Raw genomic sequence first — 23,170 nt, 5'->3', positions numbered from 1 at the left:
AAGGCCACTGTAGTGGAAGCATGGAGTCTTAACCACTGGACCACCAGGGAAGTCCACCCTGCTCATTTATTTTAGCTTGACTTTATTTTGGTGGTATTAATTGCATTTCTGATATCCTTTAATCAAAATTAATCAGCTGCATCTTTGACAAAGTAGAACACATCTGACTGTTGAATACTTCCACTGTCTGAAATCTACACAAAAGTATCAGTTTTCCAATTTGGACATATTTTTCCAAAGAGAATTTGGACACAATGAGAAAATGCCTGAATGATTTAAAGCTTTATGGCAACAATTATCCATTGGTTTCTACTATTTGGATATTTGATCATGGAAAATGCAGAGGTGCCTTTGCTTTCAGAAAAAGAGTGATGTGTTTGTTTTATAAAGTTCAAAAACTGTAGATCCAAATCTCTTATATCTTGTTATATAAAGTCAGCTTACCCTTCAAGCATCAGATACACTTTCGTATAATTGCATTTGTTGCAAGTCTTTTCTGTTGACAGACTTGCTCTGATTGAGGTTTTGCATTTTTAAAGTCTCTCCCTCTGCATTGTTTGAGCTTCATTACTGTTGCCAACCTCCATAGAATTTCTGGTTCATAATTAAAACATCCATCTAAAGGGAGCATGCCAAGTAGAATGGCCTAGGAACATAAAATAGAGATTTTTCAGTTTGGCAAAACTACCAAATTCAAATCTACTTTCATAGTTTTCTCACCAGACCAAAGGTCCACATTAAGTCCTCTTTTTGCAAGCTCTTTGGAAAAGTCAGCTGCATTAGAATGAAGGTGATCAGGCCTTGTCAGGCAGTTTTCTTTGCTCTCAATCCATACCCATTCCAAAGAGCCTACAGATAAAAGTCCTCCTAGTGTGTGATTTCAGTAACAAGCCACTTGGTGACTGCCAGGTGTGAAAATGTTGCTATTAGCAAACCCGCAGTCAGCCTCATTTTTATGGAGTCATAAATCCAGCAGGCTGGATCTGATGTTTCATGCTCGCTTTTTGCTCACATAACAGACCCTTCCCCATGTAATAGCATGCCCTACAATGGCTAAGTAGGTCATTCTACATCCTGGTGTCTGAATTCCCAAGCATTAGGAAACACTATTTTCTTACTCAGAAGGGGCACAACGCATCTTCTCGTCACAGTAAACTACTTTCAAGGGACCTGTGTTACATGTCACCCATTTAACGCACTGGAATTATGATACAGTCCACAACCATACCCAAGGCAGTTGCTAAGGCATCTGCTGAAGGAAGAAAGCAAGTTCCTGCACAAAGTCCAATGCCTCACACCACCTCTGTTTGCTGCCTGCAAGGAAAACTGAGTGCATTTTACATGCAGATTCAGCAGGTAGAGTTTTTACTCTGCAGTTTCCATTCCACACTGTGAACTTCCTAAGGGACAGCACCTCTGCTGAACTTCTGCAGATGACGTCACTCCCTAACTGTGGACACAGAATAAACCTCTGTAAAATTAAATGCCAGCTTCTCAAAGTGTTGGGTGAATCAAGTATAACCTGATTTAGAAAGAAGAGGCAGAAAATGAAGGATTTTTTCCAGGAGAACCTAGCCTCTCCAGGTCATCTGAGTGTCTCTGGCTATTTAGTAGAATGACTTGATTTGATTCCTTTGGGAGAAGATAACTTGATTGGAATGTCAAAATCTGTGACATGCACCTCTGAGCTGAGGAAAAAAATGGACGTTCCAAGACAGCAGATTCTATTTTGGTCAAAACAATCAACTGTTAAGAAGTAAATCTAACCACAGAGCAGCTCTCTATTTTCTCATTTGCAAAATGTATACAATGCTTTAAAATTCTTCGTTTTATAAAAATTGTAATGTTTTATTACAATATTTGTTTTACTTTATTGGAAAAAGTCTGAATTCACAATAAACATCTTGAAACTAGACCCTTCTCAAAATATTACAAACCTACTTCTCAAAATCAGTGTGAAAGGCTTTTGAATACATGACTTTTGAGCTCTCTATTTCCTCAGGTACAGAAAAGGCTGAGTCAATAGATTTTACTTGAAAAGTGAAGGAAAAAAATCCCTACAATAAAAGCTATATCATCAAGTTCCGGTGTTGTCTTGGGGATTGAGGAGGAAGGAATTCCCACAAAAGAACTCTGCCTAAAAATTCATTAAAATGCAGATCCATAAATAGATCCAGATTTGGTATTTTACATTCAACCACATACATTGACTTCTTTTTCCATAAGAGAGAAAGAAAAAGAAAATACAATAGGAGAAATTGCATGCATACCAAATTTAAATAAATACCAAAAGGCATTAGGGAATAAAAAATATGTGTATTTCAGCCTTAATACTAATAAAAATCTTTGCTTTCACATTCAAAAGGAGTATCTTTCTTTAAATGAAGATGGCATGATATAGCACTGGGCTTTCTGTGGTCCCTTGTCAAATATTAATTTCTGAGAATTAAGAATGGTAGGCATATTTGAAATGAACAATCTGGCATCCAGTTATGATGCTTCTAGAAAGGCACTACTGTAAGGCAGAATTCAGCTTTAAAATAAAACAAATGATTGTTTCAAGTGATTGTTGGCTACTTTGAGAATTCCCAAGAAAAATAACTTATAAAATATCTACCTTCTTTTATTATGTTAGTTAAATACTCTTCTGTCTACAAGTTTATTCATTTTGTTCTTGTTTACTACTAAAATACACACTGTTTTGCAATCAGAATAAATTCCAGTGTTGCAAAAAGTGGTCAAAGGACAGCATAATCTACTGGCAAGTATGTTGATAAATTACTCAATCTAGCCCCCCTCTGACAGTTGAGAAACTCTGTCTTTAGCTAGTGCTTTGGAGGCATTACTGAAGAGCAACGGATCTGTGAACCTATGTCCTGGTAACTAAATGTGGGAAAGTTTCTTTTCTGTCTGGAAGCAGACCAACATAGAGCTCTAAATAGAAGCAGCTTAAAGGCTCAGAGGACTACATAATTAGGTTTCTGCTTCATCTAAATGCACATGACAAACTTCTGGAATTGCTGAAAGTCCGCTCCTTTTTACCAACATCAGTGAAATGAGAGCTAGCTTGGAGTTGGGAAACCAAGGCTGGGGCCTCAGGACAGCTACCAGCTCTGCAGCCCCAAGCAAGTCATCTCATCTCTCTTTGTTCGCTTCCCTACAGTGTTGATTTGAAGCTAAAATGAGATAATGCCTGTGGTGTGCAAACTACATCAGTTTAGAGGTGAAAGTTCTACAAACCATAGCGTGTAAGAAAAGCAACTGCCAGCAGGGCCAGCAGTTCACAGTGAATTTGCAATCCTGATATTCAATTGAGGTCATGAGAGTTATAACAACACTCTACTCAGATTCAAGTGTGGTGTGCAGATTCTTCAAAGGAAACTGCAAAATAAAAAAAAAATGTTTGCTCTTCAGTTATTTAGAATGAGATTAAGGCATTGTCCTGGTAAACATAGCCCCTGGCATCAGGTGATCTTAATACATTCAACAGTGATGTTAAAATTGCTTTACTATCCTGAGAACACTAGCATTATACAAAATCTACAGACATAAATGGTTAGAAACTGCAGCTGGAAGTTAACTGTAATTGTGATTTAACACTAATTGGTAACGGTCATTTTCATAATCCTATTTCATAAGGCTCTTTGCCAAAGTTGTCAAGGGTATCATTTGCTTCTCAGAATGACTGAGATTATTCTGTGCTGGGCAGCATGACTGATTCACATTTCACTCCTTCAATTAGCAAGCACTACAGGTACTATTCTGGTCACTGGCAATAAAGAGATTACAGAAAATATCTTCTTTAGCAAGCTCGTTTTTCTCTTGAAAAAACAAAAATGTAGATAGGAAACCAAAATATCACAATCTGCTGTAAGAGAAGTAAACACAGGTACTATATAGAATACTTCAGAGTTTTATATATCTTTTGCTTCAACTGTGGACAATGTTTTTCTAATGTCTTTTTCATAAGATTAAGAAATATGGATTTGTGAAATGAATGTGCTCCCATATTTTATCTAGCAGATATGGGCAGGAAGGGGGCAAAGAAGGTAGTGAAGCTGGAATTCCCATTATCACATTTCCAAACTATTTCTTCAAAGATGCCAGTCTTGACTATTAAAATACCTGTGGGCTACAACACATGCACACCAATAAAACACTTTAGACTTGTTTGATATCCCATTTCAGAATGTTTTCCATCCACAAAAGGTAACTGCTGTAGAGATGCTTCAATGCTCACGGAAAAAAAGGCATTCTGTGCCACTGGATTTCCCATTTTAAGAATGCTGTCTGGAAAGAAACACCATTACTTAGTTCTGAGCCTATGATAATGCAAGAGTGAGTCTAAACCACTATTTCTTAGCACTGGCACATTAAAATACAGAATTGGTACTGTGCTTATCCATGAAATTGCCAGTTGGCTTCAACTGCCCTCTACTTAAAAACAATGCCATCTGTGGAGGATTCTGGCTTTATGGGGTGAAAAGAACACTACAGTTACCTCTATGTCTGTTTTTCCAGTTGAACATTTGTGTTGATCATTCTTGGAAATTTTTCTAAATTTAAATGAGAATCCTTTCTCATATTCCTGTATTCCAAGTGCAAGAACATTTATCAAGTATCAATAATTATGCACTTCCCAGGGGGGGGAAAAAAATGCTGAATATTGATACTGCTGAACATCCCCAGTAATACAGACCTATTTCAGCTGTAACTTTTGATTTTAGAATATTTCTAAAAATTACTCCTTCACATTTAATTTAAAAAAATAGGATTATTATGGACTGAATTTTTCTTATCTGCCTTCCCAATTCACATGTTGAAACCCTAACACCTAATGTGACTATACTTAAAGGTGGGATCTCTAAGGAAGCAATAAAGGTTGAAAGAGGTCATAAGAGTAGGTCACTGCTCCAGGGAATTTTCTTTTTCCTTTTTTTATTGTGGTAAAAGTTACATAGTATAAAATATACTATTTTAACCATATTTAACTGTACAGTTCAGTGGCACTAAGTACATTCACATTATTGTGGAACTCTTCCCATGATCAACCTCCTGAATTTTTCCCCTTCCTAAACTAGAACTCTGTCCCCATTAAACACTAACTCCCCACTCCTCCTTTACATCACCCTTCCCCTTTCCCCATCAACCCCTGGCATCTAAAAATGTACTTTCTAACTCTATGAACTTTATGATACTAGGTACCTCATATAAATGAAATCAAACAATATTTTCTACTTTATACATCATGCATACATACACTGTATAAAGTGGAAGTTGCTCGGTCATGCCCAACTCTTTGTGACCCCATGGACTATACAGTACATGGAATTCTCTAGGCCAGAATACTGGAGTGGGTAGCCTTTCCCTTCTCCAGGGGATCTTCCCAAGCCAGGGATCGAACCCAGATCTCCCGTATTGCAGGTGGATTCTTTACCAGCTGAGCCACCAGGGAAGCCCATACACAATGCATAGCAGTGTACATACATCAATCCCAATTTCGCATTCCATCCCACCACTCCACTTGGTGTCCATATGTTGTTTTTTATGTCTGTATCTATAATTTTTATAAAAAGAGACATCAGAGAGTCCACTGTCTCTTTCCCCACACTCAAACACAGAGTACTGGCCGGCCCTGTGAGGACACAGCAAGAGGGGAGCCATCTGTGACCCAAGAGAATTCCCACCAGACACCAACCCTGCCAGCAGGGTTGATCTTGGACTTCTAGCCTCCAGATCCTGTGAGAAAATAAATTTCTGTTTAACCACCCAGTCTGTGTAATGTTGTTATGGCTTTCTGAGCAGACTAATACGAGGGTTAAAAAAATATCATTGAGGTGTTTCAGATTACCCTGTCTTGAACTAACGGATACAGAAATGTATGGTAAAAAGTAGTATCAGCCAGAAGCAAGAGGAGTCTCTGAGGCAACATTGAGGCATTTCTTTGCAACTACAAGTAACAGGCAACCATCTGTTTAGCATCGTTTTTTTATCAATATCCGAAGGGCTCCCCTCCATGAACAAGCCTCTAAGCGTCCTCTCTCTAATTCCTCCAGCAATGAGTTGTGACAACACCTGTGAAGAGCTGCCACCAGGGATGCTCATTATGGACTCAGTGCCCAGGGGTTTTACTGGAGTTTAGCCAATAGGTATCCTCTGTCTGGCACATACTAAAATTCCACACTCCTTGAAGGAAAGCAGATGTCCAGCATGAACCATATTGTTTGAACAAACAGTAGGCATAGTGAGCTACTCTTACCAGTCAAAGTATTAGAAACCATCTTAAAATTCAAGTTCTCAAATGCCAGCCAAGGGCCCACTTTAGAAGCAGGACTTTCGAAGTCTAGCAGTCATGCCTGCTGCATTAACTCTGTACACAAACAGTAAACATCAGTGTATAACAGGAGGCAGAATGAGCAGAAGTATAATGGTTACTTTTATTTTATTTTTTTAATATAAATTTATTTATTTTAATTGGAGGCTAATTACTTTACAATATTATACTGGTTTTGCCATACATCAACATGAATCCTCCACGGGTGTACACGTGTTCCCCATCCTGAACCCTCCTCCCTGGCGGTTACTTTTAAAGTCTGATTAGAATTCTTTAAAATTTAGATATCACCTTCACTGGTTTTGCTGTGTGCCTTCTGGGCCTATAACTGAGTGCCAGACCTCATATAAATAAAAGAATTTAGTCATTCCAGGAAATGGTATCTTAGATTAGTAAAGGAAATAATCTATGAATAAAGTCAGAAAGTATGGCAACCTTCCTCTGCTGCTCTTCTATGCCTTTTCTGAATATGTTTAAATTTATTGGAAACTATAGAATTGCCTTATTATTACTGAAAACTATATACCAATCAGTCCTTTTGCTCAACTTAGTCCAGTTTCTGACTCTCATATTGGGGGTGGGGAGGGGGGTGGAGCAGAGGTCCTGTCTTAATCTCCAGAAGTCTGGTAAAGCCTGTGAAACAGGCCTCATTCCAGAAGAGTTGCTTTAAATGCACAAAACAAAATACATAGTGTTGCAAAGAGAATATAATGAAATTCAATTATCAAAATATTAAAAGCAATTTACAAAACAGTAATCTATGTGCTTTTTTATTAACACAATAACACATCTAACAGCAGGTTTAATAACTATCATAATTATGAAGCACTGATTAGTATAAACATTTCAGGATGTCTTCAGCAAAAATAACATAATCTCTTTTGGTACCACTAATAAAACCATAGTTTGGGATCAACCTTCATAATTGAAAGAAAAGCTAAATTTCACTTAGAAATTAATAATGTAATATTTTTTCTCATCCACATTTACAAGATCCAGGTAAAAATTTCAGGCTTCTAGTATCATAAGATCAGAGGTTCATGAAATCATTCCATTCAGTTCACAGATTGTTGACCAAGGGCAGGTAGACCTGTTTTGTTTGGGATTCCAAGGCAAATACAATCAGAGTAAGTAGCAGCTTCCCTTCCACATCTGGTATGAGTTCTCTGGTCTTCACAGACACGTAGTGTTAACTCCTGTGTGCTGTCTACCTGACTCCTATAGCCACCTCTTCTTTTGCTTTGTTTGTTTGTATTTTGTTTTTGTGTGCATCCACCTCTTATATATGGCATTTTCCATTTCATGATAACCCTCTACGTGGGTGGCACTTAGCAGAAATTTGTTTTCTAATAAAAGGAGAATTCTATTTGCATACCTTCTGCCATTCCCATCTGACTTGCAGGCTTCCACTCAGCTATTGACACACTAAGGCCCATCAGAAGCTGCCTGTATTTATAAATTTTCACTGAAGCACGACTAACCTCATTTATTTACATACTATTTTTGGTTGCTATGGACTGTATTGGGTCCTCCTAAAATTAATATGGTGAAGTCCCAATCCCCTCAATATGATGATATTTGAAGAGTTTTGGGGAAATAATTCGGATTGGATGAGGCCATGAGGGTCCTCATGATAAAATTTAGTGCCTTTACAATTGGGCTTCCAGGTGGCTCAGACAGTAAAGAATCTGCTTGCAGTGCAGGAGACCTAGGTTTGATCCCTGGGTCAAGAGGATCCCCTGGAGAACGGAATGGCTACCTACTCCAGTATTCTTGCCTGGAAAATTCCATGGACAGAGAAGCCTGGTGGGCTATAGTCCATGGGGGGCAAAGAGTTGGACACAACTGAGTGACTGACACTTTTCCTTTCACAAGAAGAGATACTAGAGAAATGGCTTCCAAACTCTCTGTCCACCACATAAGGGCACAGCAAGAATCAGATGTCGCCAAACCAGAAATGAGAGTCCTTATTGGGGAACCGAATTGACCAGCACCTTGATCTTGGAGTTAACCTCCAGAACTGTGAGAAATAAATTCCCATTGGTGAAACCACCCAATCTATGGTGTTTTGTAATGGCAACCCAAGTTAAGACAGCTAATATCATGCTACAATAGAAGGGTTGAGTAGTTGAGACAAGAACTATAAGGCCCTCAAATATCTTGTCCTTGCCAGAAAAGTTTGCCAACTCCTTCTCTAGTTTTTGGATGAAAATACCAGTTACAATTCTAGAAATTTTATACTGAAGGACCTAACGATGGTTGCTGCTGCTGCTGCTAAATCGCTTCAGTCGTGTCTGACTCTGTGTGACCCCATAGACAGAAGCCCACCAGGCTCCCCCGTCCCTGGGATTCTCCAGGCAAGAACACTGGAGTGGGTTGCCATTTCCTTCTCCAATGCATGCAAGTGAAAGTGAAGTCACTCAGTTGTGTCCGACTCCTAGCGACCCCATGGACTGCAGCCTACCAGGCTCCTCTGTCCATGGGATTTTCCAGGCAAGAGTACTGGAGTGGGGTGCCATTGCCTTAGAGGGAGCTATATTTGCATAACAAGCATCTTGTTTCTCTTTAATGGAGATGGAAACAAGCAGCTCCTGCTATCACATTCCTCCTACTGCAGCCACTGAGAACTATACACTATAGAAAACTCCCCACTGAGACACCTTAAGTGCTTATGCGGCCAGAGCTATAAATCTATGAAGGCTGAAAACCTGGGTCCCAAATATACTTTCCCAACTTAGTAGGAGCGCACTCTTAATTAATGGTTATGATATCTAGAAGACATCAGTGGTATGCTAAAGACAGAGACTTGACTCTGTACTTCACAACGAATATTCACTTCAAGAATGCTTAAAATGGTAGCAATAATAACAAAACATTTTTTGTTAATAGTTCAGTGGGGAAACTATTAGTGGAAGTGTGTCTGTGGGATATTGTTGTGGCGGGAAAAGTCAGGTATTTGAAAAACAAAAGCAACACAGTATAAACTAAAGAATATGGGCTTTAGAACAGGCAGAGATGGATTCAAATCTAGGCTGTGACCCATAATTTATTTGGCATCCAGTTATCTCCGTCTCAGAACCTCAACCTCCTCATCAATGAAATGAAGATTATACTGCCTCATTTGCGGGTTGTTGATATTTAATTCGATTAATTATATGTAAATTATGTTGAATAACATGGATATAAAATAGACTTTCAAAATGGTAGCTCTTCTCATGAATCACAGGAAGATACTGTCTCAGTTTCTCTTAATTATGAAAATACTTTTATCTGAGAACAAAGTGACACTGATGAGAAATACACCTGACCCGACATTCAAGTTATTGACACCATTCATCAATTAAAGAAGGGCAGGAAATATTTTTTAAAAACAAGCAAACAAAAAACCTGACACACATTATAACAAGGAACAGGTTATTAAAGGAAGAAGTCATTTGATTTAACTCACACACCTAGAGGCAGGTGCACAATTCCTGGGTCCCATTAAAAAATAGCACAAGTTTTCTGCTCTACTTCTATGCCTGTCAGAGATAGACATGCTGCTACACACACTTGGCTCTCATAACCAATGTGTGTGTGTGTGTGTGTGTGTGTGTGCCCAGACACGTGTGATATGCATGTGCTCAGATGTTTGAAAGAGAAAAAAAGATGATAGAGCTTTGTGATTAACACATTTTGAAGAACTAAAGTTTATTTTGTCTTTATTACCCTTCTTTGAGGGATGCAATCATTTACATTACATGTATATCACTTGGTTATTTAATACTAATCCCTACCATGTGTTTTGAAGGGAAAACAACTGCCCTTTTCCCCACAAGAATATTATAAACATCAGATGAGATAATGTATAAACAACAATACTTAGAGGAGGACAGTGACCAATAATATATGCCCTGAGGACTGTAAGGACAGATCCAGGTTGTGTAAGTTTGTAGTATGTGGGAAGATTCTAAAACTGCCAAAATGTATATTGGGAAGATTTAATAAGATATGAGTTTCAAATATCCACCAGGCAGCCTTGTAGAAGAGGAATTTGTCACTGGAAAAGGTAGAGCACAGAGTGAAGAGACATATTTCGGTGTAATAATAGACAGGACTCCAATCTCCCTAATGAAGGAGCAGGTGCTCTGTTTATTTCATACTTGGCACCAGTCTTCCAGGTTTATCATTATCTTAAATCTCAATTACTTGTACAAAGAGATGTTTCACATATTTGCATTTCACATAACATTCACACTCGCCTGTCAGCTCCTTGAGCATAAAGACTGTGTTATTCAGGCCTCATGTTCTCTATAGCTCTTTACATTTTGTCTTTCAGGTGGATGCTCAATAACTATTTGTTAACAATATATAAACAGAAACTGCTTTTCAAATATGAATCAAGTGTTGTGACTCTAGCACGAATATGACTCCTGCAGTCTTATCCCCTCTTAGAACCCTGAGTAGAGAATTATATTGATTTGCTTATGCTCATTTCTATGTTGATGCAGTATAGATGTTCATTTGCCACTTGGATTGATTTTTTTTTTTCTCTATGTTAACTAGCAGGAAGGTTCTATTTAAGGGGTTGGTGGAAGGGAAGGCTTGTTATTTCAAAATACTTCACTGCAGACAGGCAATCATCTTAGATGAAATTCCTTAAGTGCAGTTATCCAAACGTCTATTTCATTCTTGGCAATAAAAGAGCCCTCACCAATGTCCAATGACCTATAAATCAGAGCTAGAAGAATTCTTTATGCAAATTCAATTTGTGCCACACTCATCAATAAAAAAGAAAACAGCAAGAAGATTAAATTTGTAGCAGCCACACAAAGTAAAAGATTCCTATATCTATTTGTAGGATATGTCAGTATGGCTTATTATTTTTGGAGATAGTGCACTTTGAAAGAATTAATGAGAAATGAGCTTTATGAATTGATTATTAAATGAGAGGGAGGGGGTAAAGAGAGTCAGGAATATAAAGTAGGCAACCAGTTTGATTAAACTTAGAAGCTTTAAAAGACTCATATAATAAAGTCAGAGACACTGATATTAATTTTACAGCAGTATTATAAACCCCAGGAATTAACTAATTATAGCACAGTTTGTTTCTCCTCAGGTCCACTTTTCATTTTACATTTAAATAATAGATATTCAAACCTTTATCCATGTATTCAGGGGTTTTATCACTCCTTTAAAAAGTAAGCAAAATAAAAAGAAAGGGGGAAAATTATGTCACTTTACATTGATGGGAATGTACTACTACAAAATAAAATCACTATACCACTCTTTAACTAATAGAATATAATATATTAACCCTCTAGAGGCTAGTAAGTGGAAATGGATCCAGACAACTTACCCGTTTTCTTAGATTGCAAGTAAGAGTGAGATTCCTTGAGAATGAGTTTGCAAAAGCTGTATAAAAGTCCAGGACTTTAAGCAAGGCTTCTCGCTTGATGATGTGGAGGTCACAGTATGTCAGTGCTCGGACATTGGCACACGCGTGAGCAAGGGTAGTTTCCTTCCAGAAGATGTCTCCAAACACATCTCCTTTCCCTGGAAAATAGTTAAGATACATACATTCAAGTATCTACACTAGTTTTTTTTATCCTAGTCATGTTTTTTTTCTAAATCAGTTTCATATGTTACTGATCATAGAACATAATTTAAAGTCTAAGTATGCAACACCGCATATGTACATATAACAATGTACAACACTTTCATATAATATGTAAAGTAACATCATCCTAAATTCAGTCTTTGATGGAAATCTAGAGTGACATGAATAAATGAAATCCAACAGAGAAGCCAAGAACCTCATTTTAAGAAATGGTTTCATTACTTTCTGCCACCTTAACTTTTCCCATTCTGACTAAAAGGAGCAAAGGTGACTTCTCAGTTTCATCTTTTCTTCTGCTCCTTCTGGTAGAAATGACAGTAAAATGCAATATGCAAGAACCTCCTGTTATAGCTTTATAAATCTGGAACTGACTCGACATATATTAAACATAAATTATTCAGCACCTAAGGCTTGTGCTGGAGGCAAACAAAAGCTCACCAAGACTGATTCTCCAAGGATGCCTTTCCCTCTTCACAGAGCTAAACCTCATGCGCAGCTTCAGAGCCCCTGGAGAGAGCTCCAGTTCACAATTACGGAGCCAAAGAAACTAGGCTGGGTAAAACACAGAGGCCCAGATTTGCTATGCCATAAACAGTTCCATGAAGAGTGCTGCACTGTAGTCAAATGTGGATGTTAAAATAATAGAACACAGAAATCAACTATTTACTTCAGAGCAACACCCACTGGTGATCTGAAATCAACAGTTCACCATCCTGAGTCAAAGAAATGTACTTTTCCCTCTTTAAAATGATGATTTATTTTAAAAAGTAAATATTGATTTCCTTAATGCAAATAAAGTTTATATGAAGTTTAAAAAAAATAAATAAATAACTGATGGATTATTATGCAGCCACTAAATATCATAACTTTTTTGAGTGACAGCGAATTTGCCTCAGCACTGGAGTCAGCATGTCAAGTCTCATAAAAATGACAGAAAAATGTTCACATTATGTGAAATAATAAAAGCAGAATATTAAATCATACATACAGTACTATCTCATTTTAGGCACCCTCTTCTTCCCAGAAACACACACAAAGCAAATGTATCAAATAGTAGGTTTTCTTGTAAAAGGATAATTGTTGTTGTTCAGTCGCAAAGTCATGTCCCACTCTTTGTGACCCCATGAACTGCAGCACGCCAGGCTTCCCTGTCCTTTACTAGCCCACTCCGGCACTCTTGCCTGGAGGGTCCCATGGACGGAGGAGCCTGGTGGGCTGCAGTCCATGGGGTCGCTGGGAGTCGGACACGACTGGGCATCTTCACTTTCACTTTTCACTTTCATGCATTGGAGAAGGAAATGGCAACCCACTCCAGTGTTCTTGCCTGGAGAATCCCAGGGACAGTGGAGCCTGATGGGATCAGGCTCTATGGGATTGCACAGAGTTGGACACAACTGAAGTTACTTAGCAGCAAGTTTACTCAGACTAATATCCATCGAGTCAGTGATGTCATCCAACCACCTCATTCTCTGTGGCTCCCTTCTCATCTTCAGATCAGATCAGTCGCTCAGTCATGTTTGACTCTTTGCGACCCCATGAATTGCAGCACACCAGGCCTCCCTGTCCATCACCAACTCCCGGAGTTCACTGAGACTCACATCCATCGAGTCAGTGATGCCTTCCAGCCATCTCATCCTCTGTCGTCCCCTTCTCCTCCTGCCCCCAATCCCTCCCAGCATCAGAGTCTTTTCCTATGAGTCAACTCTTCGTATGAGGTGGCCAAAGTACTGGAGTTTCAGCTTTAGCATCATTCCTTCCAAAGAAATCCCAGGGCTGATCTCCTTCAGAATGGACTGGTTGGATCTCCTTGCAGTCCAAGGGACTCTCAAGAGTCTTCTCCAACACCACAGTTCAAAAGCATCAATTCTTTGGCGCTCAGCCTTCTTTACAGTCCAACTCTCACATCCATACATGACCACTGGAAAAACCATAGCCTTGACTAGACAGACCTTTGCTGGCAAAGTAATGTCTCTGCTTTTGAATATGCTATCTAGGTTGGTCATAACTTTCCTTCCAAGGAGTAAGTGTCTTTTAATTTCATGGCTGCAGTCACCATCTGCAGTGATTTTGGAGCCCAGAAAAATAAAGTTTGACACTGTTTCCACTGTTTCCACATCTATTTCCCATGAAGTGGTGGGACCAGATGCCAGTATCTTCGTTTTCTGAATGTTGAGCTTTAAGCCAGCTTTTTCACTCTCCACTTTCACTTTCATCAAGAGGCTTTTGAGTTCCTCTTCACTTTCTGCCATAAGGGTGGTGTCATCTGCATATCTGAGGTTATTGATATTTCTCCCGGCAATCTTGATTCTCATCTTACCCTCGATCTTTTCCAGCATCAGGAAAAGAGTTGGCTCTTGAAAAGAGCCAATGAGTTGGCTCTTCACATCAAGATAATGGATCAGTTTTACTACATCTTTTAATTTTTTAACCAGAAGAAATCAACTATTATATTATTATAGTCTCCAGTGTTATGGAAATAACAGGACTTTTAAAGGGCTGCTTTGAGCCACTATTATGATTCCTTTTCTCCTCTTGTCATTGTTACTCTTTCTATACTGGGTTTTACATTGAAGAGAGACAAATGATTACATTTCTTTCTGAATAATTTCTGAAATGTTTTCTCAAGTTATCACTTATAATACAAGCTCTGACCTATTTATAAATATTCATTACTTTTCAACTATTTGATTTTCATGTATAGCAACAACAATAACTATTAGTGTCTTTGACTCAGTAATTTTGCTTCTGGGACTCAATCAAAAGATTTAAAACAAACGCATATAATATCCACTGCAGTGCTATTGATTATAACCTCAGATTGGCAAAAATAAATAAAAATATCCAAAGAACAGAAATCTATAGCTATGTATATATTAATTCATGAGAATTAAAACTAGTTTCAGAAATTCCATGCAAAAATGCAGATCTCATAATGTTAAGTAAAAAATAAAGATACAATTATGGTTACAGCTATAGTAAAGTACACAAAAATGAAACTGAAACTTTAGTAGAATTTTCTATTAAAAGTCTATCTCTTGACACTTCTCCAAAGAAGACATACAGATGGCCAATAAACACATGAAAAGATCTCAACATCACTCATTATTCAGTTCAGTTCAGTTACTCAGCTGTGTTTGACTCTGCGACCCCATGAACCACAGCACCCCAGGCCTCCCTGTCCATCACCAACTCCCAGTATCCACCCAAACCCATGTCCTTTGAGTCGGTGATGCCACCCAACCATCTCATCCTCTGTCGTCCCTTCTCCTCCTGCCCTCAATCTTTCCCAGCATCAGGGTCTTTTCAAATGAGTCAACTCTTTGCATCAGGTGGCCAAAGTCATTATTGCTGCTGCTAAGTCACTTCAATCATGTCCGACTCTGTGCAACCCCATAGACGGCAGCCCACCAGGCTCCCCCATCCCTGGGATTCTCCAGGCAAGAACACTGGAGTGGGTTGCCATTTCCTTCTCCAATGCATGAAAGTGAAAAGGGAAAGTGAAGTCACTCAGTTGTGTCTGACTCTTCGCGACCCCATGGACTGCAGCCTACCAGGCTCCTCCATCCATGGGATTTTCCAGGCAAGAGTACTGGAGTGGGGTGCCATTGCCTTCTCCGCAGTCATTATTAGAGAAATGTAAATCAAAACTGCAGTGAGATACACATCACGCCAGTCATAATGGCCATCAACAATAAAATCTACAAACAATAAATTCTAAAGAGGATGTGGAGGAAAGGGAACCCTCTTGCACTGTTAGTGGAATGTAAATTGATAAAGCCACTATGGAGAACAGAATGGAGATTCCTCAAAAAACTAAGCCTAAAACTACCATATGACCCAGGCATCCCAACTGCTGAGATATATGCTGGGTATATATGCTGAGAAAAACAGCAATTCAAAAAGACACAGGTACCACAGTGTTCATTGCAGCACTATTTACAATAACCAGGACATAGAAGCAACCTAGATGTCTATCAACAGATGAATAAATAAAAGAAGTATGGTATATATATATAATGGAATATTACTCAGCCATAAAAAGGAACAAATTTTAGTCAGTTGTAGTGAGCTGGATAAACCTAGAGCCTGTAATACAGAGTGAAGTAAGACAGAAAGATAAAAATAAATAGAATATATTAAAGCATATATATGGAATCTAGAAAAATAGTACTCATGAAACTATTTGCAAGGAAGAAGGAATAGAGAAACAATATAGAGGACAGACTTGTGGACACAGAGGGGGAAGGAAAGGGTGGAATGAACTGAGAAAGTAGCATTGACATATATATACTATCATGTGTAAAAATAGCTAGCTAGTGGGAAGCTGCTATGTAACAGAGGGAGGCAGCCTGGCACTCTGTGATGACCTAGAGGGGAGGAAGAGGGGTGGGGTGGGAGGGAGGCTCAAGAGGGAGAAGATATAAATATATAGTAATGACTGATTCACGATGTTATACAGAAGAAAACAACACAACATTGTAAAGCAATTATCCTCCAATAAAACATCTGCTGCTGCTGCTGCTAAGTTGCTTCAGTCGTGTCCAACTCTGTGCTACCCCAGAGACGGCAGCCCACCAGGCTCCCCTGCCCCTGGGGATTCTCCAGGCAAGAACACTGGAGTGGGTTGCCATTTCCTATTCCTTAATTTCTTATAGAAGAGTAATCTTGATGGATACAAAATTATTATGTTTTATTAATTTATGTTAGTCGATATGGTATATTATAGGTTACTATTATTTATCAATTGATAATAAATTGTGTTAATAATCAAAAGGGAGATAAGACAAAATAAAATGCACATAACTATTACAAAAATTGGCTTCAAGTGATATGTTTATTGTTTTTCTTCTCTCTACTTTTTATTTTCTAAATTTTTTCTAATGAATTTTTTATTTAAAAATAACAAATTATTTTCACAGATGTTTTTCCTTATACTTTTTAGTGGGACTGAATTAATAAAGTAGGTACATATATCTGAAGAACAGTAAATAAATATCCATTAATAAATAAGTGTATCATCAATAGATAAAAGATATTCAATATATACATAAATTTCCCCTGCCAATAGAGATCATTTTAAATTGTGGAGGTATTCAAATGTCTGTTATATGTTTTATTTTACCTAAATTTATGAAATTAAAATTCTCATCATATTTCTATCAACATTTTAAAATTTAAGTTCTTTATCTTTTTTAGTATCATGGGGAAATAAAAAGTCTATGAGGCTGAAAAGTAACACGGGAAGTTAACTGACTCAACCAAAGTAAAATTACCCTCTGGTCCTCTCCCTAAAAAATGTCTAGAGAAGCACAGCAAAATTAATAAATATGGATTATCCTGCTCCAAACATGAGAACTCATGCTACATATAAGCAATACTGATTGCTTTATAATACAGAATTTCCATTAGGATACACAATATATCAATCAGACATTAATCAAACTATTTTTCTTTATCCAGTTTTCCATATCACCTAATAGTCACTCAATTCACAACTTTTAAGGCACTTGTGGGAAGATGGTTGTCACATAACTCAACTAATAAATTTACAACCGGACTAATGTTCCTCAGGAAATATCATGCACATTTACGCTGAGTAACACGCAGGAATCACAGCACTGGAGACACAGGGTTATGTATGGACTGTCAAATAGAAAAGCGCCCTTTTTTTCATCACAAAGGCTTTGTATACTTTTAGAACTGGGAAATCCTGTTCATCCTCTTAACTATAGAATATTTGATGTTAGTTTTTAGGTCAGCTCCCACTGGGTGCAAATAGTTTCAGCTATAAACATTTTAGAGTTTGAGAAAACTAACCTTCCCCCAAAGTGCTAAAATTAGTAGAAAAGCTCACACTCGACATGAAAGTTGTTGTTTGGTCTATTTCTATTTTCTCAGTTCTTTGCATCAAGTCTTATGAAGCATTTCACTTCCAAACCACAGGAAACTGGATTGTAAAATAGAAGATGATATTAACAATTCATATAGCAGAAAACTGGAAAATTTAAGACAAAATAGAGTCAAATAGTTACAACATAATTAAAGGAGTAAAACAGATCGTAGTATACCAGTCCCCTGAGGTGCTGATTTTACAGTGTTTTTATTTTAATGTGAAACACGTCATTTGATGAGTTAATGATATAGATAAAATGAATTCATAAAAATTATCTCAGTTATTCATCAATTAGTACAGCGATCCACTCTAGCCAATGAATTCCTAAAAATAGAGTGCTTGAGGCTTACTTAGGTAGTTTTCTGTGACTATATGTGATACAGTGATAGCTCTATTTAACAATTCTTCTATAGAATGGACTTAATTCACCTATTTACTTTTATTAGTCAGCCCTTCACTATAACAGATTGTTGTAGTCAGTTCATAAACTTTATTGTGAATTCATATGCACAAAAATTCATTTATAAATTAACAAAGCTAAGAGTTGTTAAAGTGTGTGATTTTAAATTGACTTTGACTTTATAAATAGCAAATGTCATAAAGTAATATTTTGAATGAAAAGAACATGATGAGCACTAAAACTTAGAGATTATATAGGTGTGTTAGAATAGAGTTTTTGAAACATTTAGAACTGATGCCTGCCAGTCTTTAGTGATTGATCTTCAAAGTCATCTTGTTGAAAAATTATAACAGATGCAAATCTGACACCTTGAGAGAAGCAAATAATTCTTATCTACCTAAAAAACTACTGATTTAGCTTATGAATTTTTATTGACATGCACAAAAAATGAGCCAAATAGTTCTCATTAAGTGGATGTATAAAAACAGAAAGTATTCTGATGAATAAGTGAAGGACAATGGCGGCTACCTTTGCGGAGGTAGAAGATGTGGTAATAAGCAGGCTGATAATCCTGAATTTGGTACTCTTAGTATTAAGAACAAATTGGTTATATACAGAAATCTGAACATGTGTCCAAATCAAGAAAGTTAGTAGCATATTATTTTTTAAAAAGTCTAAGAAAGAGACTAAATTAAAAAGTAGTTAAGTCTTAAAATTCTATTTTCTCTTTCAAAGAAAGCATTCAGAGTTGAGACTTATTATAATTTCATACAATAACTAAGTCTTATAACTTTCACATCTGTCAAATGGGAGAAATGATGGCTGTCCAGTCCACCCCATTCAATGAATGCATCCAGCATCCTAACCCTAACTCTAGCACTACACTTAAGCTAGAACATGCGTTTTATACTGTAGGGGAAAAGACATGCAGAAAATAGAAATCCTGCTTTCAAGAATTTTTAAGTATATAATACGTCCAAAAAAGTATATATGTCCAAAAGTATATAATATGTCCAAAAAATATAGGAAAAGATAAGTACTGTAGGATCAGGAATGACAAAGTACATAAGAGAAAATGTTTATTTTTAATTCAAGGGAGTTTCATTAAGACTTCACAAGTAAAATAGTGTTTGAGTTTAATCACAGTGGAGTCTTTGAGAGAAGAGCAGTAATTTTTTGTGAAAGAGCAGCATGAACATGATCTGCCCAGGGCATGATGTGCAGCGTTACCCCAATACCGGAAACCTATGGGATGTAGTGAGAAGGCCACGTCTAGAGGGAAAAAAGAGCATCCAAGAGGGAGAAACTTTAGTGCTGTGCAACAGTCTGCTTCATCCTGTTTGAAAGAGAGAACCACCAGAAGTGTTTCAAGTAAAGACAGTCATGGCCTATTCAGTGCTTTAGTACCAGAACTAGCAATGGTATGAAGAGTGTCAAAGGAAGTACCATTACATCACTGTGAGACAACCGTATGATATTTCAGAGATTACACAGATACATGACTTCACCTTGCCTCACAATCACCTCATCACAAGTTAAGACAGTGACAAGATTAAAGAGGAAAGGAAGATATAAAGGACATGATAGTAGAAAACAAAAGCTCCATGATTTGTCTATTGACTCGAGTGAGATCGAGGGAGTAACATATTTAAAATACTCTATGAAGAAATATGAACCAAGAATTCCATATCCAGCAAAACTGATTTTCAAGAACAAAGGATGCAAACTATATTACTAATATAAAAGAACTCAGGGATTTTGCTCCCATGGATTTTTCCCAAGATTAGTGAATATCCTTTAGACAACTAAATTACCTAGAGAGACACTGATACAGATTAGTGGTAGCCCTAACTATATAGTTACTTGCAGAATTAAGGCTAAATGAAGGTTAAAGGGAAAGGGTACAGTATGCTATGCTATAGGCTCTGAAAATACAGAGTTAGTATGGCTGCTAAAAATAATGAGGGGTGGGGAAGAATGGGAAAACAAGCATATGCAAAAATCTTTATATGTATTTTCAGTAATTATACTGGTGGTAATGGTATTAGTATTGTTATTCTGAGGTTGCTATATTTGTAATGTCACATAAAGCAACGGAACATTATGCAATACTTTAATTTGATCATCCCCAGCAGTCTCAATATGGAAGAAGTAGTTGAAGATGTAATATAGAAGTGAATAAATAAAGCCCTAGTATACTGAATTTTAGTTAAATATAATCTGTATTAACTCTTTAGAAATTTTATTTTTATCTATCTATATATATATGGGTATATATACACAAATATACAGAGACACAAACACAGATATATCTTTCTCCTCATTTTATTTATTAAATGGACCAAGAAACAATGACTCAGTAGCTGTGAATATCTGTAGGACCAAAACTGTGAAATAAATTTCACAAAAATCAATTCAAGCTTCTTGGAGAAATGCCTCAGGTGTGAGGCAGAATTATACAAGATGAGGATCTGCTCATACTGCATAGCAATGAAGTCATCAAAGACTACTGTATCAAAAAGACATAGGAGCCAACTTGAAGGGGCTCTAACTTGGCAAAGACAGGAAATTGGCACTTCAATAGTGGTCAAAACTGTAATGCACTAAAATTCATCATTTGTTTAAATTCATTAGTGCATAAAGATATTTTTAAGGAACTATCTAGGTACCCTTAAAGGACAAGAAACCAACTGGCTATCTTAAAAGTTGGTAAATAATGGAAAAGTATTAAGTATATGTGCAGTCACTCCTATGTGAACTGCATGCTGCTGCTAAGTCACTTCAGTCGTGTCTGACTCTGCCATAGATGGCAGCCCACCAGGCTCCTCTGTCCCTGGGATTCTCCAGGCAAGAATACTGGGGTGGGTTGCCATTTCCTTCTCCTGTGAACTGCATACTGGGTAACCAAATAGTAGTTGAGAGGTAACTCTCTATAAAAGCATTCCAATCAAAAACAAAAATATAAACTAGAATACTTCCCTTTTGCAACTTCCAATGAGTTAATGGAGCTAAGCATTGAGTACTGACAGTTGCTAACAAAACAAAAATACAGCTAGAGACAAAAATACATGTCATCTGATGAAAGAACACAGACCCACTTATAATCTTGCAAAGGGATTGAACCTGAGTCTGATCAGGCCTCTGGATCCAGCTGCTAGTTGACAGGAAATAGAGAGGATGGAGAAGCCTGCTAAATGACAGTCAGGATGCAATCAGCAGAGTCCAGACTGTGGGAACTCTGCAGGACAAAGGGCTCAGGGTCTTCAGCAAATAATTATAAAGAAAAGAAAGGGGTAAAAGAGGAACTTGTAGATTTAAATGATAGATCAAATTCAGAAATAGGTGAATTAAACTTGGTATTTAGAATGGATCACAAGGTGTAACTTCTCCCAGGTGGATGGAGATTGTAAAAGGTCTTTCACTTGACCTGTGAAATGGTTACAGGATCTTTGAACTACAGAGCTTCATTAGGTTATATGTTTATATTGTTGTACTTTATGAACCTGTTTTTTAGTTTACAAATTAAAAAATTCTAGTAGTTTTGATGTGCACCTACTCACTAACACCTCCACCTCCATATACCAAAAAGAAGACTGACTTCTCAATGGCATTCACAGAGCAAGTCAACCAACACCTACAATGTACTAGCTTTGATCTTCTTAGTGACAAAACAAAACCAACTTATTAAACTTGTAATTAGTTAAACTTTCAATTTCTTAAAGATAAAAGCACACTTGATACTTTTTGAGAAAATATGAAATAATGGGCTTGACTAAGGGAAGGCAGAGTAGAGGAGCATAGTGGGAGCAAGACACTGGTGTGTAGGTAGGTATAAGAAATCTAGAAAAATAAAGATGAAGCTTTCTATACACAGATGCCATGACTTCAGGAAAACAGAAGAGCAATGAGAAAAGCAAGACAAGCCTTCCAACTCTATCCAGAAACTGTTAGCACTTAAGGGAAGAGTGGAGCATTAAGCATAGGAACCAAGACAAGTCACAAGACCAGTACAAACTCAAGGAGTGGAAAAGTAGACTCCACGTCTTCATGGAAGAAACTGAAAAGATCTGTAGCCATTCTTGCAATGGTGATGCATCCTCCACATTAATACCTACCAACCAGATGGACTCTGAAATTTTCCAATACCCACACAAAAGACAGAACTTAATATCCTCATTTTATGTTCTGAGGGCTCATGTCAGTTCTCCCCAGACTGAAACAATTTTATGGGGTAAACTAGTCACTTGGAGGAGGGCCATATTTGTAGACATATAGTAGCTGATTAAACATCTTGCACCTGGGTAAAAAAAAAAAAAAAAAAAAAACTAAGGTGAAGTCACTCAGTCGTGTCCAACTCTTTGTAACCCCATGGACTATAGCCTACCAGGCTCCTCTGTCCATGGGATTCTTTAGGCAAGAATACTGGAGTGGGTTGCCATTTCCTTCTCCATGGGATCTTCCTGACCCAGGGATAGAACCCAGGTCTCCTGCATTGCAGGCAGATGCTTTACCCTCTGAGCCACAAGGAAAGCCCTTTACACTTTACTTTCTATGGTACTTTTTTTTAAGATATGATTTTTTTTTATTGAAGAATAGTTGATTTACAATTTTGTGTTAATTACTGCTATAATACTTAACAGTGTTGTTAGAAGAAAAGCTTATTTTTGGCTGTGTGGCATGTGGGATCTTAGTTCCTCAACAATGGATCAAACCCATGGTCCCTGAATGGAAGAGCAGAGTCTTAACCACTGGACCCTGAGAGAAGTCCCAGAAAAAAATATTTTTAGTAAAAGGAAACAAAGCGGTAAAGTTAATATTTGGCACTCTAATTTCTGTCAAGATTAAACCAAAATTTCAAAATTCTATTTTAAAATTCCTGGTAAAGAAAGCATCACATTTGAAATGTGATGGTTAAGAGGATGGACATTGAGTCAGAGAAATCTG

General features: G+C 37.4%; 1 protein-coding gene across 6 annotated transcripts in view; it reads right to left on the bottom strand.

Annotated features, from left to right (window-relative positions):
* Positions 1 to 23,170, bottom strand: part of KCNH5 (potassium voltage-gated channel subfamily H member 5) — a 388,790-nt gene that overhangs the window by 77,586 nt on the left and 288,034 nt on the right. For all 6 annotated transcript variants that reach the window (XM_006068056.4, XM_044924885.2, XM_044924884.2 and 3 more), the window contains one exon: positions 11,673 to 11,869. In XM_006068056.4, coding sequence (XP_006068118.1) covers positions 11,673 to 11,869 — 197 coding nt within the window. The remainder of the gene's footprint in view (positions 1 to 11,672; positions 11,870 to 23,170) is intronic.

The sequence above is a fragment of the Bubalus bubalis genome, chromosome 11 (assembly GCF_019923935.1).
Source record: "Bubalus bubalis isolate 160015118507 breed Murrah chromosome 11, NDDB_SH_1, whole genome shotgun sequence".
Classification (NCBI taxonomy): domain Eukaryota; kingdom Metazoa; phylum Chordata; class Mammalia; order Artiodactyla; family Bovidae; genus Bubalus; species Bubalus bubalis.
The sequence above is the reverse complement of the archived record's forward strand: the minus strand, read 5'-3'. Positions and strand labels throughout refer to the sequence as shown.